This window comes from Henckelia pumila, unplaced genomic scaffold (genome assembly GCF_033568475.1).
Source record: "Henckelia pumila isolate YLH828 unplaced genomic scaffold, ASM3356847v2 CTG_461:::fragment_3, whole genome shotgun sequence".
Taxonomy (NCBI): domain Eukaryota; kingdom Viridiplantae; phylum Streptophyta; class Magnoliopsida; order Lamiales; family Gesneriaceae; genus Henckelia; species Henckelia pumila.
In genome coordinates this window covers 13433068-13454208 of record NW_027331831.1, presented here as the reverse complement: position 1 = coordinate 13454208, position 21141 = coordinate 13433068, and the positions used below count along the sequence as shown (strand labels likewise).

General features: G+C 37.4%; 1 protein-coding gene across 10 annotated transcripts in view; it reads right to left on the bottom strand.

Moving 5' to 3' along the window:
- Positions 1–15468, bottom strand: part of LOC140871729 (cyclin-J18) — a 28633-nt gene extending 13165 nt beyond the window's left edge. For 3 of the 10 annotated variants that reach the window (XR_012147739.1, XM_073274401.1, XM_073274402.1), the window contains exons 1-7: positions 15214–15468; positions 14747–14884; positions 14575–14673; positions 14481–14498; positions 14325–14395; positions 14095–14221; positions 13932–13992 (exon numbers count right to left, since the gene is read on the bottom strand). Coding sequence is in view for 6 of the 10 variants with exons in the window: in XM_073274401.1 (XP_073130502.1) it covers positions 13932–13992; positions 14095–14221; positions 14325–14395; positions 14481–14498; positions 14575–14673; positions 14747–14884; positions 15214–15354 (655 nt within the window). In the remaining 4 variants the exon portion in view is untranslated. Of the gene's footprint in view, positions 1–13129; positions 13993–14094; positions 14222–14324; positions 14396–14480; positions 14499–14574; positions 14674–14746; positions 14885–15213 lie in introns of those variants that run through there. The other 7 variants (XR_012147737.1, XR_012147738.1, XM_073274400.1 and 4 more) reach the window with 6 other exon arrangements.
- Positions 15469–21141: the final 5673 nt, after the last annotated feature.

Below are 21141 nucleotides of genomic sequence, written 5' to 3'. Positions count from 1 at the left end.
GCCATGGGTGAGTGCAGTGTAGGGTTCGTTGGAAGAGGCTTCGGCTGTAGTTCTTGGGGCTGCATGGGGTCGGGGTTGTGACCAGGTTAGGACCGCCCAGACGTGGGCTACGTCTGGGCGGCGAAGCTCCGGCCAGGGGCGGCCGGAGCAGGGCGGCAGCAGCCCTAGAAGGGCTGCTGCTCGCGGCGGCCGAGAAGGGGAAGGGGGGGGCGTCGGGTTTAGGGTTAGGGTTTGGTTCCGGGTCGGGTCTGTGGTCCGGGTCAGGTCAGTAGGGCAGTGGGTCGGGTTAAGTTGGTCCGGGTCCGGGTTTGGTGGGCCGGGCTCGAGTCTTTTTATTTTTAAAATATTTTATGAATTAATTGGTTTTTGGGCCAATTAATTAGAAATAAAATTATTTGGACTCCCAAATAATTTTATTTGGGCTTTTAAAATTTTAATTAAGTTAGTCCATTAATTTTATGGGCTTTTGAGCCCATAAAAGTTATTGGGCCAGTCTTTGGACTTTTGGGCCCATTGGGCCAGGTTAAGTTGTTATTGGGCCTAGAATGTTTTAATGAGCTTTAATAAATTTATTTGGGCTTAGAACAATTTTATTGGGCTTAAGTATGTTAATGGGCCAGTCTCAATTTTAATGGGCCAGTCTCAGTGTTAATGGGCCAGATTTAAGAAATTGGGCTTGAGTGTTAGGACCAGCAGTCCAGTACAATCCATGAGAAATTTGCATGTGTCCTGAATATATATTTAATTATTTTATGCATTGAAGTTATTTTAATATTTATATGATAGTAAGAAATTAAATTAAATATATATGAAGGAAACACATTTTTATTTAAGTACATGCATTCATGAAATAATTTTATGCATAATTAAATGTTTAAGGTTGAGCAAAAGAAAATATTTTATGTTGGAAGTTGAAGTAGTGTGACAATTTAAGGGGGATTCGTCCCCATATGTGAACTATTGAAGGGCAGTTTACTGCCAATTTAAGAGGTGATTCGTCACCGCCACGTACGTTGGTTTCCACGCTGATCAGTATTTAATGTATGATTTAAGGTTACACTACGGATACAACCATGCGATGTTAGAAAATTAATTGCTCAACAATGTTCATGTATTATGTTATTTTAAGTTATGTCATGTTATGATATTTTTAAGCATGCTCATTTATGTATATGTTATGTATTAGTATTTAATTGTTTTAAATTATTTTCAAACCCTTGTTATGTTAGCATGTTGAGCCTCTAGGCTCACTACACTGGTATGGTGCAGGTGAGTTCGTAGAGGAGGATGTAGTTCCTACCGGCGGCGAGGACCTATGAGCGGACATGCAGTGACCCCGTGACCGTGATAGATGTCTGAGTCACATTGCATGTTTTTGATTATGTCAGCACGTTACACATTTTATATTATTTTTCAGTGGTTGTGAGTTTTGAATATTTTATTGAATATTGTCAGTGCATGCAAACTTTAATCATTTTATTTATGCAGTATTTTTTTAATTAAATGTTTGACTCAGATATTTATTTTATTTAAAGAATGCAATTTTTATTTAAGTTATTTATTTTAGTCATTTATTTAAGTTATTTATTTATTTATCTTTTTATTCTGTGCATATATGTATGGGCATATATGTGCATATTTTATTTAGTAAGTATATATAAAAAAAAATCCGCATATTTATTTATTAATTATAGAGTTAGGGTCGTTTCACAGCATACACGGAAAGATGTTGCCTTCATATGGTCCTCGGATTGTGAGAAATCATTTCACGAGATGCGTAGATGTCTTACTACTGCACCTGTGCTGGCTCTACCTTCTGGATCAGGACGTTATGTTGTCTACACTGATACTTCTGGTCAGGGTTTAGGATGTGTTCTGACACAGCGTGGTCATGTTATCGCCTATGATTCTCGGCGGTTGAAGACGTGTGAGACGAATTATCCAGTGCATGATCTCGAGTTAGCCGCCATTGTATTTGCTCTCAAGATTTGGCGATATTATTTATATGGCGAGAAGTTTGAGATATTTACGGATCACAAGAGTTTGAAATATTTATTCACTTAGGCAGAGTTGAATACGCGACAGTGTGTGGGAGTCTTCAAAAACTGCAACACCTGTCAGCAACCGGGACACTTCTCTAAGGTGTGCCCTCAGCTTAGTAGATATCGAGCTCAGAGTGGGAGTTCATCTAGACCTACAACACAGCCTGAGAGACAGTCTTCTGCAGTTCACTCCTTCCAGCCCCAGCAACAGAACAAACAGGAAGGTAACTCTAGTACGAACCAACCTCCGAGACAGCAGGCACGTGTCTTTGCTCTGATAGAGGATCAGGCTCAGGCAGCACCGGACGATGTTATAGCAGGTAACTGTTCGATTTTTGGTTATTCTGCTCATGTTTTGATAGATACAGGTGCATCTCATTCCTTTATCTCTGAGAAATTTGTGTTATTGCATGTCTTGACTACTGTAGTAGCTGTTACTTCACCTTTGGGTGGAGAAATTATTTTTGTCAGATTAGTCAGGAACTGTGAACTCCGTTTTGAGGGAAATATTTTAGAGTTCGACTGTATTGTACTTGGGCTGTCAGATTTTGATTGTATTATCGGTATAGATGCTTTAACCAAGTACAGGGCAACCGTCGATTGTTTTCTGAAAGTTGTCAGGTTCAGACCTGAAATGGCAGACGAGTGGAAATTCTTTGGTAAGGGTTCTCGATCTAGAGTTCCTTTGATTTCAGTGTTATCTATGACTCGTTTGTTACAGAGAGGTGTAGAAAGATTTTTGGTTTATGCAGTTGATTTACTGAAATCTAGCCCTGAATTGGTTGATATACCAGTTGTTAGAGATTTTGCGGATGTGTTTTCGGAAGATGTTCCTGGATTGCCGCCTATTCGAGAGATCGAATTTAGCATCGATTTGGTACCAGGTACTCAACCTATTTCCAAAGCTCCTTATCGTATAGCACCTATTGAATTGAGAGAGTTGAAGGAGCAGCTTGAGGATTTGATTGCCAAAGGATACATCAGACCTAGTGTATCGCCTTGGGGTGCTCCTGTTCTGTTTGTTCGGAAGAAGGATGGTTCTATGCGGCTCTGTATCGACTATCGTCAATTGAATCAAGCTACAGTCAAGAACAGGTATCCTTTACCCCGAATAGATGACCTTTTTGATCAGCTGTAGGGTTCTTTTGTCTATTCAAATATTGATCTGAGGTCAGGTTATCATCAGCTAAGAGTGCGAGAGGAAGATGTTCCTAAGACCGCATTCAGAATGAGGTATGGTCATTTCGAGTTTATAGTCATGTCGTTCGGTTTGACTAACGCACCAGTGGTTTTTATGGGTTTGATGAACCGTATCTTTCAGCGTTATTTAGATGAGTTCGTCATTATCTTCATCGATGATATTCTTATCTACTCGAAGAACCGTAATGACCATGCAGAGCACTTGAGAATCGTCTCGCAGATTTTGCGAGTTGAGCAGTTATTTGCCAAACTATATAAATGCGAATTCTGGTTGGATCGAGTTGTCTTTCTCGGTCATATTATTTCTGGAGATGGCATTTCTGTCGATCCCAGCAAGATTGAAGCGGTTATGAATTGGCCTAGACCGACATCAGTACCTGAGATCCGAAGCTTTATGGGTTTAGCTGGTTATTATCGCCGATTCATCGAGGGTTTCTCGTCTATTGCCAAGCCTATTACCCAGATGACTCAGAAGAATGCGCCTTTTATCTGGACTGCAGATTGTGAGGCTAGCTTTGTTGATCTGAAGAGGAGACTGACCAGTGCTCCGATTCTTGCTATTCCAAAAGGTACTGGAGGTTTCACAGTCTATTGTGATGCTTCTAATCGAGGCTTGGGTTGTGTTCTTATGCAGCATAAGCATGTGATAGCGTATTCATCTAGGCAGCTGAAGCCGCATGAGACTCGTTATCTGGTTCATGATCTTGAACTAGCTGCGATTGTTTTTGCTCTGAAGATCTGGCCTCACTATCTTTACGGTGAGTCATTTGAGATCTTTTCTGATCATAAGAGTCTTAAGTACTTGTTTTCACAGGCAGAACTGAATATGAGACAGAGAAGATGGTTAGATCTATTGAAGGATTTCGACTGTGAAATCAAATATTATCCGGGAAAGTCGAATGCAGTTGCAGATGCCTTGAGCCGAAAGCTTTGTTCTTTATCTCTTTCTACTATTGGTGTTTCTCAGTTGATTGATGATTGTTGCACTTCTGGTTTAGAGTTTGAAACAGATAGGGAGACTATCAGAGTGTTTGCTATTCAAGCCGAGCCGGAGTTGTTTATTGCGATCAAAGAAGCACAGAAGACTGATCCGAGCACTCAGGTTTCAGTGGAGAAAGTCAGATCGGGGCATCAGTCTAAATTCCAGGTTAGAGATGACGTTTTGTTCATGAATAACCGTATTGTTGTGCCTGATATTTCGGAGTTGAGACAACGTATTCTCCGAGAGACTCATTGGAGTCAGTTCAGTGTTCATCCTGGAGGTCATAAGATGTACAACGATCTGAAGAACCAGTTCTGGTGGAAGAGAATGAAGAGCGATGTTGCGAGGTTTGTATCTCGGTGTTTGAACTGTCAGCAAGTGAAAGCAGAAAGGAAGCGACCGGGTGGTCTGTTGCACAGTCTATCTATTCCTGAATGGAAATGGGATCACATTTCTATGGATTTCGTCACGAAGCTACCACAATCCATTCGAGGATACGATGCTATTTGGATAGTGATTGACCGATTGACGAAGTCTGCTTGTTTTATTTCGTACAGGATGACGTATCGTCATGATCAGATGGTTGAGTTGTATGTTAGCAATGTTGTGAGATTACATGGGGTGCCGAAGTCGATCGTTTCAGATAGAGACCCTAGATTCACTTCGCACTTTTGGCATAGTCTTCAGGAGGCACTTGATACTCGATTGCATCTGAGTACAGCTTATCATCCTCAGACAGATGGACATTCACAGTGGACTATCCAGACATTAGAGGATATGCTGCGAGCGGTAGTGCTAGACTTTGGCACTATTTGGCAAGATTCTTTGCCTCTTGTCGAGTTTTCATACAACAACAGCTTCCAAGCGAGTATCGGTATGACGCCTTTTGAGGCTTTGTACAGCAAGAAGTGCCGATCTCCTTTGTTTTGGGATGAATTGTCAGAGTCACCTGATTTGGGACCGGATATGCTTAGATATATGGCAGAGCAAGTTAAGATCATTCAGTTGAGAATGAAGTCAGCTCAAGATAGACAGGCGAAGTATGCGAATGTCAGACATAGACCTCTGACTTTTGAGCAGGGAGACCGTGTATTCCTAAAGATTTCTCCTTTCAGAGGTACTGTCTGATTTGGTAAGAGAGGGAAGTTATCTCCGAGATTCATCGGTCCATATGAGATTCTCGAGAAGATAGGAGATCTTGCTTACAGACTTGCACTTCCTCCGTCTTTATCTGATATTCACGACGTTTTTCACGTCTCTATGCTGCGAAAGTATCATCCAGATCCTTCTCATATTCTTCAGCCTGACGAAGCCGAGTTAAACGAGACTCTGAGCTATTTCGAGCGACCGATTCAGATCCTTGATCGGAAGGAGAAGCAACTCAGAACCAAGTTGATTTCGTTGGTGAAAGTGCAGTGGAGCCGTCACGGGGTCGAGGAAGCGACTTGGGAGACAGAATCCGACATGAGACAGTGTTTTCCTGAGTTATTCGGATGACGTGAGTTTTTCTTACTGTTTTTAGTTCTTATTCTATCTTATGAGTTGCGATTCTTACTGATTTCGAGGACGAAATCTCTTCTTAGAGGGGGAGAATTGTAACGCCCCATTTTTTATCTTAAATGAACTTATTTGAGATAATCAGAGTTCCAGAGTTCAAGAGCCACTTGATTTTGATCATGGTCTATTTTGCAAATTTAGGAAATTTCAGGGACTAAAGTGCAATTTTGGAGTTTAATATATTATCTTGACTTGAGACTAGTCTTCATTCTCTCCATCTTCTTCCTCCTTGCACGCCACCTCCATTAAAGCGCCCTTTTGAGATTTCAAGATTTGGGATTTTTCTCCGAGCTCGATCCGTCCGTTGGAATTTAATTCTGAAGGCAGTTTAGCGATCACTGCAGCGAGAGCTCCGTTATATCGTAAGTTTTTCTACGATCGGATACTTTCTATTTTTTGGATGTTGTTAGAATCGTTTAAGATTCGAGTATGTTGTTCTTGACAGAGTTCTGATCATTTATTATCTGTCGGTTTTGAAATAGAGCGACGTTCGGATTTGTTATGATTTTTGGAAGCCATTTTCGAAAATGAGGTTTTTGGAATTTGTTGGAATTGCCTTGTTATTGTTGTATTAGCATTGATATGAGTTGATATCGATATTAAACTGCTGTCTGCACTCCCGGTTTGTTCAGTTATAGCCGTTTATGCCGCCGTTTTGAGTTTTGAAGATTTGAACCGTTTTTGAGTTGCTGATCTTTGACTTGTGAATTGATCGTCGTTTTTTATCATCTATTTGTATCTGAACAGATTCTTTTGGAGTTTGTCAAGCCCGGTGTTAACAGCATTTAATCATTAAGAGATTGGACGAAGAACGGTAAAGAGATTTACCTTGAACCGTAGTTGTTGTTTAGATTGTATAGTCTTTGATACAATTTTTTGTTGTAGCTTATCCAGAGTTGGAACTACTGCATTGAAAGGTAAAAGCAGTCTTCGTTAGTGGGATAGCATACTCGGGACAGTTGGTTCTCGAGTTTTCCTTAAAATCACATATTGCATCAATACTTGTTCTAGTATGTGAAACTTGTATTTGTCGATTGATTGAGTTTTATTATGTGGCTTATATTTTATGTTTTGTGTTTTGTTATGCATTCATCTTGAGCCAACTTTGATTTCAGCGGGCAGAACAGCCCTTTTTGTTTAGACGTTTGGGGGCTATGTTGTGAGTGGCCTAGGTTGTAGAAGTTCACCTAGTGTCAGCATACTTCTCATAATCGCACCAAAGTCTAGAGGATTGGGATACATGGCACCACCTCGATTGGGAGAGTCGGTGAGTAGTTGCGTGATCTCATCCTCGGGATCCCAAAAGCACAGCAGCACTCCCTTGTTTATCATAATTGATATCCTGGTTTTAAAGACATGCATATCATTAGCTTTGACTTGAATATGTTGTTTTGATAGCATGTTGTTTATATATTACTTGTTATGTTGCTTTTACTGGGAATGTCTTTCTCACCGGTTTATCCGGCTGTTGCTTTGTTTGGTATGTGTACTTGGCAACAGGTGGGGTAGGATCGAGTCAGCGAAGGCCCGGTTAGCAACAAGAGGAAGAGTTAGTCGTGGGACTCGGTTTAGAAGTCGATTTCAGCATGTTAACCTAGTTATGTTAGAACATGTTTAGTTATCGAACTTCGTCTTTATGTTGTTGTTGCATGTTCTCTACTTTTGAGCAGCTGTTGAACACCAGAATTTCATGTATTAATTGGAGAATTTGTGATTGTAATGCATGATGGTATTTTGAATGTATTGGGCTTAAGTTCTAGCAAGTTTTCTGCTGGTTTGTGCTTCGGAGCTGTCACCGCTCGATCGGCGAGATTTAACCGATCGAGCGAAGGTCCTTTTGCTGAGTTGCTGTTTTGCAATTTTGGTGGCCGCTCGATCGGTAAGATCTTACCGATCGAGCGGAGCTGTTGGTTTTCTCGGGCAGTGACTTTTTCTAAGTTGCTCGCTCGATCGGTAAGATCTTACCGATCGAGCGAGGCACTATTTCAAAAAAAATAAAAATTTTAGTGCTTTTAATCTTGGATCTTGTATGCTTAGTTATTGTTTAAATCGAGTTTAGATGTTTAGAACCGAGGTCTCACAGTGTGGTCATGTTATCGTCTATGCTTCTCGGCGGTTGAAGACGCGTGAGACGAATTATCCAGTGCATGATCTCGAGTTAGCCGCCATTGTATTTGCTTTCAAGATTTGGCGACATTATTTATATGGCAAGAAGTTTGAGATATTTACGGATCACAAGAGTCTGAAATATTTATTCACTCAGGCGGAGTTGTATACACGACAGAGACGTTGGATGGACTTATTGAAATATTATGACTGTGAAATTAAATATCATTCAGGTTCTGCCAACCTTACTGCTGATGCCCTGAGTCGGCAGGTGAGACTTTCTGCACTTCAGACTAGTAATTTATCTCATATGATTCAGGAATATTGTTCACTGAGTTTTACAGTACAAGAAAGGAAGAAATGGAATTCGTTTGTATACTATTTTATCTGAGCCAGCATTGTACTCTGGGATTAAAGATGCTAAGATATCTGATGTTAAGACTCAGCATTTGGCACGTCTAGCCAATGGAGTAAATACATCTGGATTCCATTATCGATCTGATGGTTTATTATGCTTATCGAATCGAGTGGTTGTACCTGATGATGTGGAGCTCAGGAATGATATTCTTTCTCAAGCTCACAGAAGTCGATTGTCAGTTTATCCTGGAATCATGAAAATTTATAAGGATTTGCGAACCAGATTTTGGTGGAAAGGGATGAAGCGGAGTGTGTATCAATTTGTTTCTCGATGTCTAGTTTGTCAACAGGTCAAGGATGAACACCGACGACTAAGTGGATTACTGCAGAATCTTGAGATTCCCAAATGAAAGTGGGAGCACGTGACTATGGATTTTGTCACCCACTTGCTTATGACTTCACGTCAGTGTGATGCTATTATGGTCGTCGTTGACCGTTTGACGAAATCAGCACACTTCATGCCCTATAACCAGGAGTATTTTTATTATCGCATGGCACGCTTATACATCCAGGAGATAGTGCGATTGCATGGGATTCCAGTGAGCATAGTTAGTGATAGAGATCCGCGGTTTACCTCACGTTTCTGGGGTATTTTTCTCCAGGCTTTGGGTACCACTCTGAGTCTGAGCACTACATATCATCTGGAGACTGATGGGCAGTCTGAATGGACGATTTGTGCGCTTGAGGACATGTTGCGTGCTTCGACGATGGATTTTGGTTTGTCTTGGCAGGATCAATTACCTTTGATCGAATTTTCCTATAATAACAGTTATCACCGCAACATTGATATGGCACCTTTCGAGGCATTGTATGGTCGATGATGTCGTACTCCGTTATTCTGGGATAAGGTAGAAGAACGACAAGTTGAGGGTCCCGAATTGGTGCAACAGATTGTAAACAAGGTAGATTTGATCAAGAGGAGGATTAAAGCTGCTCAGGATAGACAAGCGAGCTATGCTAATATTCACCGCAGGCCACTTTATTTCGAACCTGGTGAATATGTTTTTCTGCGAGTGTCACCTTTCAGGAAGGTGATGAGGTTCGGTGTGAAAGACAAGTTATCACCTCGATACATTAGACCTTTTCAGATACTGAAAAAGATTGTAGATGTTACTTATCGGTTAGCGTTACCGCCATATCTTTCCAGTATTCATGATGTCTTTCACGTGTCGTTACTTCGACAATACATAGCTGATGAGTCACATATTATTCAGCCTACTGACATTCAGCTAGAGCCAGATCTGTCGTATGTTGAAGGCCACTTCGTATTCTAGGCATGAAGGAGAAAGTGCTTCGGAACAAGACTATACCACTTGTGATGGTACAGTGGCAGCGCCGAGGCGTCGAGGAAGCAACTTGGGAGATGAAGAGCCGTATACAGACAGAATATCCTGAGTTGTTTGCTTTGTACTTTTGATTACAATGTATATATGTAATTACAGTTTGTTGTAATAAAACATGGTTTGATGTTTCATATTATTATCTTGATTTGTCTTTAGATTTTATTTCGCGGACGAAATATCTAAAGGTGGGGAGAATGTAGTAACCCAGATTCCATTTTAAGATAATAATATGTTAAACATAATTAAGGGTTAGTAATTAACCAATTCAAGGGTTTAAACGGGTTTCAGAGTAAAAAATTGGACTTCCGAAGTTTGGACAGGATCGGACGGTCCGAACCCAGTTCGGACGGTCCGAACCCTATGAATCGGAAGCTCCGATGATGAGCATATTTACTTCGGAGTTAAGGTAGGATCGGACGATCCGAACCCTGTTCGGATGGTCTGAACTCATTCAGCCAACAATGCACGATGACTAAGCCATGAATTTTGACAAGTGTCGGACATAGAGCAGTTCGGACGGTCCGATCTTGACTTCGAATGCTCCGAACCAGACGTTTCACACATGCAAGCAGGGAGTTGGATCGGACGCTCCGAACCCGAGTTCGGAGGCTCCGAACGTGGCCGAGTTTGGGACCTATAAATAGGGGTCATTTGTAGTCATTTTGAATTAAGAATTCCCGAGTTTTCTTCTTCAGTTATATAATGTGAGATATACACTTGAGGGACCTATCGGTTTATAGAGAAGTTCTGGAATAACAAGGTGTTGCTATAGTACTCCAGAACTAGCGACTCCAAAGGGCTGACTACGGACGAAGGTATGGTCCGGAAATCTTAGTAAGTTTTGGGAGTACTTATTAGCTTAGTTAAGGCTTATAGAACTTGTATAGTGATACAGTATAATTTTGAATATAGTCTTGGAACCTAGGTCCTACTAGACTTGAACTAGCCTAGAGATACATACACATTGACTGAGATTGTCAGCGAGTATACATGTTTGTATGTTGCATTTATTTGACATTATTATGTGGCATGATGTATGTTTTACTGTTTTTCATATTCATATGTCATGTGCACATACACGTTGAGCCTGTAACTTGTTATACCCAGATCATAGAGCCGCTCAGCTCTATACTTGATAGTCTGTCACTGAGAGTACCGCGACGGCGGGAACGTGTATGTCTGACTATTCTGGTGTTCTAGACGAGTGTGGTTTTACCCAGAGGTTGATCTGTGAGGTTACAACACTCATGTGGCGCCTGTACTGAGCATGACTTGTCAGATGACCCGTTACCAGTCATCACGGTTGCATGCATCATATACTTATGTTTACTCATGTTTATGTACTGGGCGTTATTCGCTCACGTCTTAGTTGTTATCTTGGACACCATATTCCACGGGGCAGGTCGCATGATGGACGGAGCTGGGAGTTCGAGGCAGGACTAGGGATCAGGAGCCTTGAGGAGTTATTATACAACAGGATTCGATATAGCTGTATAATGTTTACTTTCTAGTTGTCTCGATTTGGTTGTATCACTACAGTATTAAGCCTTGAACTTTTGTACTCAGTTATGCATTATATGGGTTCTGTTTTCGCACGTTTTAATCTGTTAATTAATTATGTTTTAATTAAGCTTAATACATGTCATTGTTGTCAGTTAGTATGTGATTCAATGCAGGGTCACTACACGGATCTCCTAATTTGGTGGATCACCCGAATCTCACTGATTCAGGTAGTCGATTTATTTCTCGCATCACATTATAATTTCATCTCCTTAAATCTACTTAAATTTCTCTTTACGTGGATGGAAGTTGTAAACAACAAGGACAACAAGCGAGTGGAGGAGGAATTTTGAGGAATGAATTTGGTGTAGGGTTCACACACAACATCGGATCGTGCTCAATTGATGAAGCCGAATTATGGGCTGCGTACAAAGGTTTGGAAATAACCTGGGAGAAAGGATACAAGAAGATGATTCTAGAGATGGATTCAGAGATGGAAACTAAGTTGTTAAATAACTACGTGTTACCTTTCTCTCCTCTACTAAATCTGATAATCTTGTGCAGATCTATGATGGATAGAGAATGAGAAGTACAAGTGAAGCATATTTATAGAGAACAGAATCGTGTAGTAGATATCTTGGCCACCGAAGCGCTGAAGCAAGATAGAGGTTTGAGAATTACGCAGGTACTCCCAACAAAGCTGCAAAGAATAATCGAAGAGGATAAAATGAGTATGTTCACCTGCAAAAGACTTCCAATGAGTAAGACACGATAGAAGACTGGGTGTCCCCCTCTGAAAGATTAAAAAAAAATTCTTTAATTCTTTGATATATATTAATTAATATTTAATATATTTATAGATATTTTAATATTTATATCATTTTCCTTTCATTTCAAATTAAATTAATTGGATATAATAAAAAATTATAATATCATAATATTATTTTATGTATATAGTTATAACATTTACGTAATGCGTGCTGATTGGCGGCTAATCTTTTCATATGGCCAAATTGACTGGTCTAGCCATATACATTGGTCCACATCCAAAGACTTGCAGCCCTCTAATAACCAATAGACCAACCGTTGGCGAAATATGCCAAGATATGGTCAAATAAATCTCAACCCTCACATTGGTTAAAGCATATGGTTTTTTTTTTTTTTTTTAGGTTAAAGTATTTGCTATGTTGGTATATACATTTCAAAATGAATCAAGTCTCTCGGGTTGACTCATCTCATCATATGAAATAGATGAGTTGCGTCGACAATTTCTCAACCCACCAAATAACGGGTCGACCCACACTCAGCCACAACCCATCAAATTACATGTAAGTCCATCGTGTTCACCCGTCCCACCAACTAAAATAAGTGAGTTGGGTTATGTTAAATTAGTTTTCTCCCAACTCATCTAAAAGACTCATCGACCTCACTAACTCATTTTGACCTCACTAACTCATTTTGACAACTCTATATGAATGTTATTATGTTTTATTATACACAAATATAAGGGGTCGCATTATACGTTTGACTAAAAGAATGCCATTTGTTGATTAAAATAAGCTGATAATGGCATGAACTTTGTTAATTGGCCAAGTGCAGTTAAAAAGTTGAAAAATTTTGGTTATAGGTCCGATTCCGGAGCGAGCATGGTTAATCTTAATCAAAGAGGTTTAAGACGACTTTGCTTAGTTTAAAACTTGATAATTAGCTCACTAATTTTCCGAAATATTATTTTCTTAACATATATAACTGCACCTCGATTTTCTCTATTTTTTTAAAAAAAGAGAACGTATAGAGCAAATGGCTAGGCTAGATACATACCCATTTAATAAAATATTTCGAAAAAAAAAAAGACAAGACGAGACAAGATACATGAGAAGAATTTAGGTCAAATATCTTTTGAAAACACAATAACTCGTCGAAATAACAAAACACACCAAAAGAATATTTCCAATGAGAGCATTCAAATCTAATCTGGCAAACAACCAAACTGGGTTGATTTCAACATATCCATATTTTTTCTTATACGGGAGGGAGGTTCACGATATTTTTTATGGATTCTGCATTTAAGAACGAATAAAGATCATCGGATTCAATCTTAGGATCTCATCAACCCACTCCACAAAACAGAAGTTGAATAGCACATGGTTGTATAAGGGCATTAGCATTTTGATTCTCTGGAAGAACGACAGCCAAAAACTTAATGAGGATAAAGTTTCCAAAACACAATGGGATACAGAATCGTATTTTTCCCCCTTTCGTATTGGAATCATATACATAGAGCCATAGAGCAGTTTTACCCAAAAGGCTAAAAGACTAGGATATACAGGGATACCTCATTTTACAATTTCATCTTTTTGATCTCCCTACTCTGCTTGAGGTTCAAAGATATGCTTTAGGATGCCTTTGACACAATACAGGATTTCCTCTTCTTTGTACGAGGTAACAAATTTGACTACCAAACATTAACAAATATGAGATAAGTGTATGCATTCACGAAATCATGCTTTAAAAAAAGTGATAGATACTGAACGATTCCACCACTTTGGTCCATTTCGAATCATCAGTTTGGAACTTCAAATTGACTGTAACAGATTCTCTTGCCGGATTTGACTTGAGTATTTAGATCGTGTTGGTGGTAATTCTTGACAAGAAAAGGTTGGTGGTAATTAACAACAGGATTGTGTTGACTTAAAGATATATTAGTTTTAAAAAATTCAGCAAACCACATGTTTTCACTTATACTAGTTATATTAATGTTGTGCACAATCTTAGGAATCTTACCCCAAGGAAGAATGGGGAATTCCAACCTCTGTGAAGGTGCTGAAATAACATATACAACGACCTGCAAAGGGCGGGGGTAGAACACTCCTTAAAACATTCATCTTCAAAAGGAAACAGAACGTGAGGTGAGGCTGACTGCAGCTGAAGAAATGTAAAGACATGCCAATATTGATGCAGCAAGAAAACAGGGAGAGTTGTACAAAAGCGACGTCGCTTCCTTTTCATAAAGCAGGTCCAGAACATCCATACAAACTTCAAAATTCACATGTTCCCCAACTCGGGCAACAACTCTAATTCATCATCATAGAAAAAAGAGCGAAAAAAAAGAGTGTTAATAACGACTCGAAAAACTCAAACTTGGCAAAATGATAGAATAATATTATTGAAGCTTACTTTAATTGACTGAGAAGCTCTTCTACCATTATGAAGGCGAGATGTGATGTGCCAATCTCAAATTTCAGTACCTGAAAGGAGACTTGTTCGGCTCAGACAAATGAAAGACTAAAACAAAGAACGAATGAAAGTTCAACGGTATAAGGAACAAATTACCTGCAATAAGACAATCTCCTGCAGATTGTTCATCAACCAGCATGCTTAAGACGAAAATGAAGCAGAATCTAAATTACCAAGATAAAGAGCTTACTGCGTCCAACAGATCCCTCTTTGTGTAATGCTGCTCCTTTATAAACTCATCCCCGAACAACTTTAACGCCCCGACTGATAGCGGAGTTGTATCGTGTATCTGAATATTGATACATTTAACATTTGAACAAAATATGGATGTTGCTAAGGCAATAATATCAAGCACCACATACCTTGCTTGAGAGCCATATTGAAACAAGGGCAAACAGCTGCAAGTTACTTTCTGTAATCGGACGCAGAAGCCAGTTTTTGGTGCCCTTGTCATGTTGAAATCTTTGAAAGAGGGAAAACAAAGTGCATAAAGACATTTCCTAAGATATGCAACATTCAAAAAATATGAAAACACGTTCTAGCACAGGTTTAGAGGTGATAGATTTGAAGTTAACTCCAATCATCATAAAACATTAAAACCCAAACACATCCTAGGCACTTCCGGTTCTTACCTATATAACCTCTAACGTAATTACAATAAATCCACTATTCAGACCGCAAATATTAGTTATAATTTTCCCAGTTATAATAAATAGTATTACATCAAACATGATATATCCTAAATTACAACTCCTAGTCGTGAATACAGAATACTCCACAACAAAATATACCTACGAGAGCTTCGAACATAGAAATCAATAAGTTTTACCTGGAGAGAGCTGGATAAAAACGCTCGACGAACAACGATAATGCAGAGTACTTCACAATCGGGGAGACTTCCAGCAGCTTTTTTGTTTCCGATACATATAAATTTGCAAATCGTATTGATCAAAATTGGAATGGAGAACATGATTCTGATGGATTCGTAACCCCACCTGAGCAGATTGAATGAGGAATTGTATCGCACCGGAACGCAGCATCGCCTCGTGTGTGAGTGAAGCAGTGAGATGAAACTCACAAACGAATAAAATACTAGCACACGCCTTCGGTGCTTGCAGTTCGGTTTCTTTATAACGACAAAAACAAAAAAACTAAAGTAAAAAACTAAAAAATAAATGATAAAATAAAATATATAAGAACGATGTTTCATAAATAAATTAATATTTATCTAATGTCAAAAAATAAGAGTAAATATGATATTTTTATAATTAAATAATCATCAAAAGGGAAAAAGTGTGGAGAAGTCATAGTTATACCGTATACGTTTCATGTACCAACAAGATTAAGGAAGTATTTTGGATTTTTTTAAAAAAATGCAAAATTTGAGAATGAAAATCTCACGGCGTTTTTATGGAAACAATCTCAAACACTACTTAAAAGTTGACATTTTTATAATTAAGAGTAATACTCCTGTGAGACGGTCTCATCCGTGAAATGGATCAATCCTACCCATATTTATAATAATAAGTAATACTTTTGGCATAAAATGTAATATTTTTTAATGGATAACCCATATAAGATATCCGTCTAAAAAAAATGACCCTTGAGACCGTCTCATAAGAGTTTTTGTCTATAATTAAATAACTATCAAAATAGCAAAAAGCATGAGATAATCCATACGATGTATCAAAGTCTCGCTCATGCTTGATGTAGTACTAACAACTCGATGCACGTATTATGTGTTTGTATAATTTGTTATTCGGTGTGATTCGAAATTTGGAACACAGTAGCACAACAACAAGAATGAAGTCGAGGCGAGAGTGTAACACTCTTTCCGCAAGACGAAATTTTCCGGTTACAAAGTGCTAAACCGGTATCGGTAATCGTCTTTAAGATACAACGATTGTACTTATCAAGCAATCGAAGCACCACAATTACTTGATTTTCTTCGTATCATGTAGTGCAGATAAGTTTTGTATGTTATGGGATTTTCTCCCAATTTTACCTACTACTATTGATTTATACACAGTAAAATAAATCAAAAAAATTATGATTATTAATTGGAAAAAATAATAAATCTATCAAGATTGAGGATAGTTCGACGTCGCTTTTCGAGCACTGCCCAAATAATATATCGAACGGCCCATGTTTATCCTCGTCTTGTAAGAAGACAAACACAGGTCATTGATGTTAATACTTAATACATGGACACAACTCATATAAAGCAGATCTGGATCCTTTGCTGTGGAGAGAGAAACAGCACAGAATACTGTGTATTGAAATAACTTCTCTAATTTATATTACAAGATTAAATAATAATTTATTTAATTAATTACACACATAGAATATTGTAAATCAAGACTATTTCAATACACATAAAGCATCGAATTTTTCCAAGAAGGAACGTGTCGATATGACTTTTTACTAGTTAACATTTAGCATTATGCAGTTTGCTAGTTGTCATTTACCACGATTAAGAGCTCATTTTGTTGGAGAAGTCAACAGGATAAAACGTTTTTTTTTTTTCGAAAAAAGCATTTTATGAAAAATTACTGCGTATGGTTACAAAAGCTTTTCTAAAAGATCACTTTAAAAAATACAATTTTAATAGCTAAAATTTCTAGCTTTTAACTTTTGCTTCTAACTAAATTTAAAATAAAAATAAATCAATGTTCATCATTTATCCAAACGTCAAAACTACTTTTATTTTTTAAAAAAATTAATAAAAGCATTTAAAAATTTAAACTTATTTGGAATAATTGCATATATTACCCATGTGAAATCATGAGATTGCTAAAAAACCCCTAGGACTATAAAGCCTTGTGTTTTTAAATTTTGAGCACAAATACCCCTGAAAATACGTACGGACAATGGGTTATGTGTTCAAATTTTGAAAACACGTGGAGGTATATGTGCTCAAGATTAAAAAACGCAGGGAGCTAGTAGATCATTATTTTTTCATTGGGTGCTTTTAACAATCTTTGTATTTTACAGGGGTAATGTATGTAATTATCCCAACTTATTTGAGCGTTTTTTTTAAGTTATAGCTTCTGTATCTAAACTTGTTTTAAGTTGGTAAGTTTATAATTGTCAATATTTTGAAAATTTTAAACATTATATTATTTTTATCTATTACATATTATACTGAAATTTTATGTAAAAATTGAATTAGTTCATGTGTAATTTTATTTTTCACAAAATTATTGGACAAACATTTAGAACCAGTTTTTGGAAGAGTTTATTATCTATAATCTATATGTAGCACCAAAAATCTAATCTATTAAATCGCATGCATTTAATTTAATAAATATTAGGATTATTATTTTTAAGTTTATTTGATTTATACTCCTTATTTGAATTATATTCCATATTGGAATTATGTGCTGATAAAATATTAATTAATTATCCAAATGATTTTTTTGTGCAATTTAATTGTTCTAAATTATTTAAGCCAGCTTATTTAAATGATGTTAATTATATAGTTTATTCATTTAAATGATTTTAACTATTACGTTTACTTATTTAAAAACTACTTGAGCTTAGTGGATAGTTATTTAAATGATTTTAACTATTAAAATTATTTATTTAATTACTTTGATTGTCCAATTTATTTATTTTAAATAACTTAAGTTTAGTAGTTAGTCGCTTTAAATTATTTTAAATCTCTAGCTTATTTATTTAATTTTTTTAATTGTCTAAATCATTTTAAAGGTGTTTATTTCCGCTAGTATATTTATTTAAATTACTTTTAAACGTTAGCCTAGTTTGTTTAAATTATTTTAATCGTACTGTTTATTATTTAAATATTTTATTTATCGTTGTGACATCAAAATATTTAAGTTTTGATTTTTTAATTTCTTGAATCTAGTTGTTTTAAATTCCTTTAAAGTATAGTTGCTCAAATATTTTAAGTTAATTAGCATTTTTTAAATCCGGAAAATAAAATTTAAGTGTTTAATTTTTTAAAATCTTCAAATTTGAGTATTTGCAAAATTTGGGCCTAACACTTATAAAATACTACATATTATATTTTACGCATTATGTTTCCTATCGTCTTAATCATGTGTCGACCGGGCCCGGGAAGGGTCATGCTAACCCAAATTGCATCGGCATTTAAAGGGCCCTCCAGCCCAATCACCCGGCCCATTTATAATTTTCCTCTTCTCCAATTCATTAGCGAATAGCAGACATCCCTCCCCCTTCTCATTCTTTCCACTCACGATCGACATCTTCTTCCCCTTCCATCTTCAACCTTTGGCCGCACCAGTTCCATTTTCTTCTACCGGCGTGGTCTTCTCCTGTCGCCTGCTATTAGAGCCGATTCCCGGCACCCCTGGTCTCGATTTCCAGCTCAGCCGAGATCCCCTCCCCCATTTCTGATTTTGAGCGTGAGGCAAGATTATGAGTTTTCTTTGGCCACCAAGTAGATTACTATCTAAAATATTAATTTGCATGCATGTTGAATTGGTCAAATATGTCATATTAGCAATTGAAAAACGTGAGCTTCATTCAATATATTAGTTGTTAAAAGTCATAATTGGTAGGAACAAGTTGTAAGACACATGCATGTGGGCTGTGGCTGCTAGTGTTTGTCTTCTTTTATTTAATGCTTTACATGCGTGTTTAATTTGTGTTTTTATTTGAATTGTAAACGTCGGTTGCCTATAAAAGGCAACACGCTGAATATGAAGGATATCATCGTGTAGAATAAAAACTCATTTCCTCCGTTCTTTTTCTCTTTCCTTCTTTTGCATATTTTTGTTCTTGCTCATTAGTTATATTAAAAGCTTCCGACAGCTGATTGCAATTGCTCATTGAAATCCTTGAATACCATTAAATATTACTGGTACCCAACAAAATTGGGGTATCAGAACCACGTTCATTTTCTCCTTTGCAAAAATATTCTGATACTAAAAATGTCTAAAGATTCATTAACTACACCCATTCCAATATTTGATGGGGAAAGTTATGAATTTTGGAGAGTCTAGATGAAAACTCTATTTATCTCTCAAGATCTTTGGAAGATAGTAGAGAATGGTATACCAGAACCAGCAGATGCCGAAACCTTGGCCACGTGGACTCAAGCAAAGCAAAAGGAGTATCGGAAAAATATCAAGAGAGATGCCAAAGCCTTATTGTTCATCCAACAAGGCGTCAATTGATCCATTTTTCCTAGAATCATGGGTGCCGAAAATTACAAAAAAGCCTGGGATATTCTAAAAATGAAGTTTCAAGGGTCCGAAAAAGTTATCTCCATCAAGCTTCAATCTTTATGGCGAGATTTTGATAATTTAGCCATGAAAGATAACGAAGAAATCCGTACATTTATTTCACGTGTAGTTGAAATAATCAATCAAATAAAAAGTTACGGAGATACCATTGAAAACAAGAAAATTGTTGAAAAAGTCCTACGGAGCTTGCCACAAAAATTTTAACATGTTGTGGCTACAATTGAAGAATCAAAAGATTTATCAAAATTCACGATGGTGGAGTTGATGGGTTCTTTAGAAGCCCATGAAAAAAGGACGAGTAAATTCGTTGCACCTTCCATTGAGCAAGCCTTTGAGTCCAAACTCAAAATAGCGGAGAAGAAAAAATATGAAGGTGGAGAATCAAGAACATCCCAACAATTTCAACAAAGAGGAGGATACAAAAATTACCGATACCGTGGACGAGGAAGAGGAAAACCACGCTTCAACAACAGTCAAAGAGGCAGTGGTAATATCAATTCTAACTCTTCGTGTTTTATTTGCAAGAAACCGTGTCATGAATCAAAATATTGTTGGGATAGATGCAAAACTTGTAAAATTCCAAACCACTCTTATAAGGACTGTTGGCACAGACAAAAAAAATGAAGGAAACGAAGCCAACTTTACGGAGGAGAATGATCAAATACTCATGTTTTATTCATGTATGAACATGACCAATAATTCCTTGAATATATGGTACTTGGATAGTGGTTGCAGTAATCACATGACAGGACACAAGGATTACTTCATCAAATTTGATGAAAGTTTCTCATCGGAAGTCAAGATGGGAGACGGAAAAATGCAACTTGTTAAAGGCAAAGGAACTGTAGCCGCAAGGACAAAGGGAGGTAACACAAAATTTATTGAAAATGTCCTATATATCCCTGATCTTACTTCAAATTTACTGAGTGTTGGACAATTAATTCAAAATGGTTACTCAGTTAATTTTGAAAAAAAGTGAATGCAAAATAAGGGACAAAGATAAGAAACTGATTGCGGAAATTAAAATGACTCCGAACAAAGTATTTCCGTTGACAATGCCATTAGAAAATAATATCTCATTAAATGTTGAAAAATCTGAAGAATCACTTTTATGGAATTTGAGATATAGACATTTGAGCTACCATGAACTGAGAATGTTGAAACAGAAAAACATGGTGATTGGACTCCCTGATATTGAACTTTTGGACCAAACATGTGAAGGATGTATATATGGTAAAATGCACCAATTACCTTTTCCCAAAACTGCTTGGAGAGCAAGACAACCTCTCGAACTGATACATGCGGACATTTGTGGACCAACAAGGACATCATCATTTCAAAAAAAAAATATTTTCTTCTTTTTGTTGATGATTTTAGCAGGATGATGTGGGTGTACTTCTTGGAGCAAAAATAAGAAGCTTTTGCAGTATTTATCCGGTTCAAGAAGATGGTTGAAAGAGAGAGCAATCTTCAGCTCAAAACACTCAGAACTGATCGTGGTGGGGAATTTTTGTCCAAATAATTCT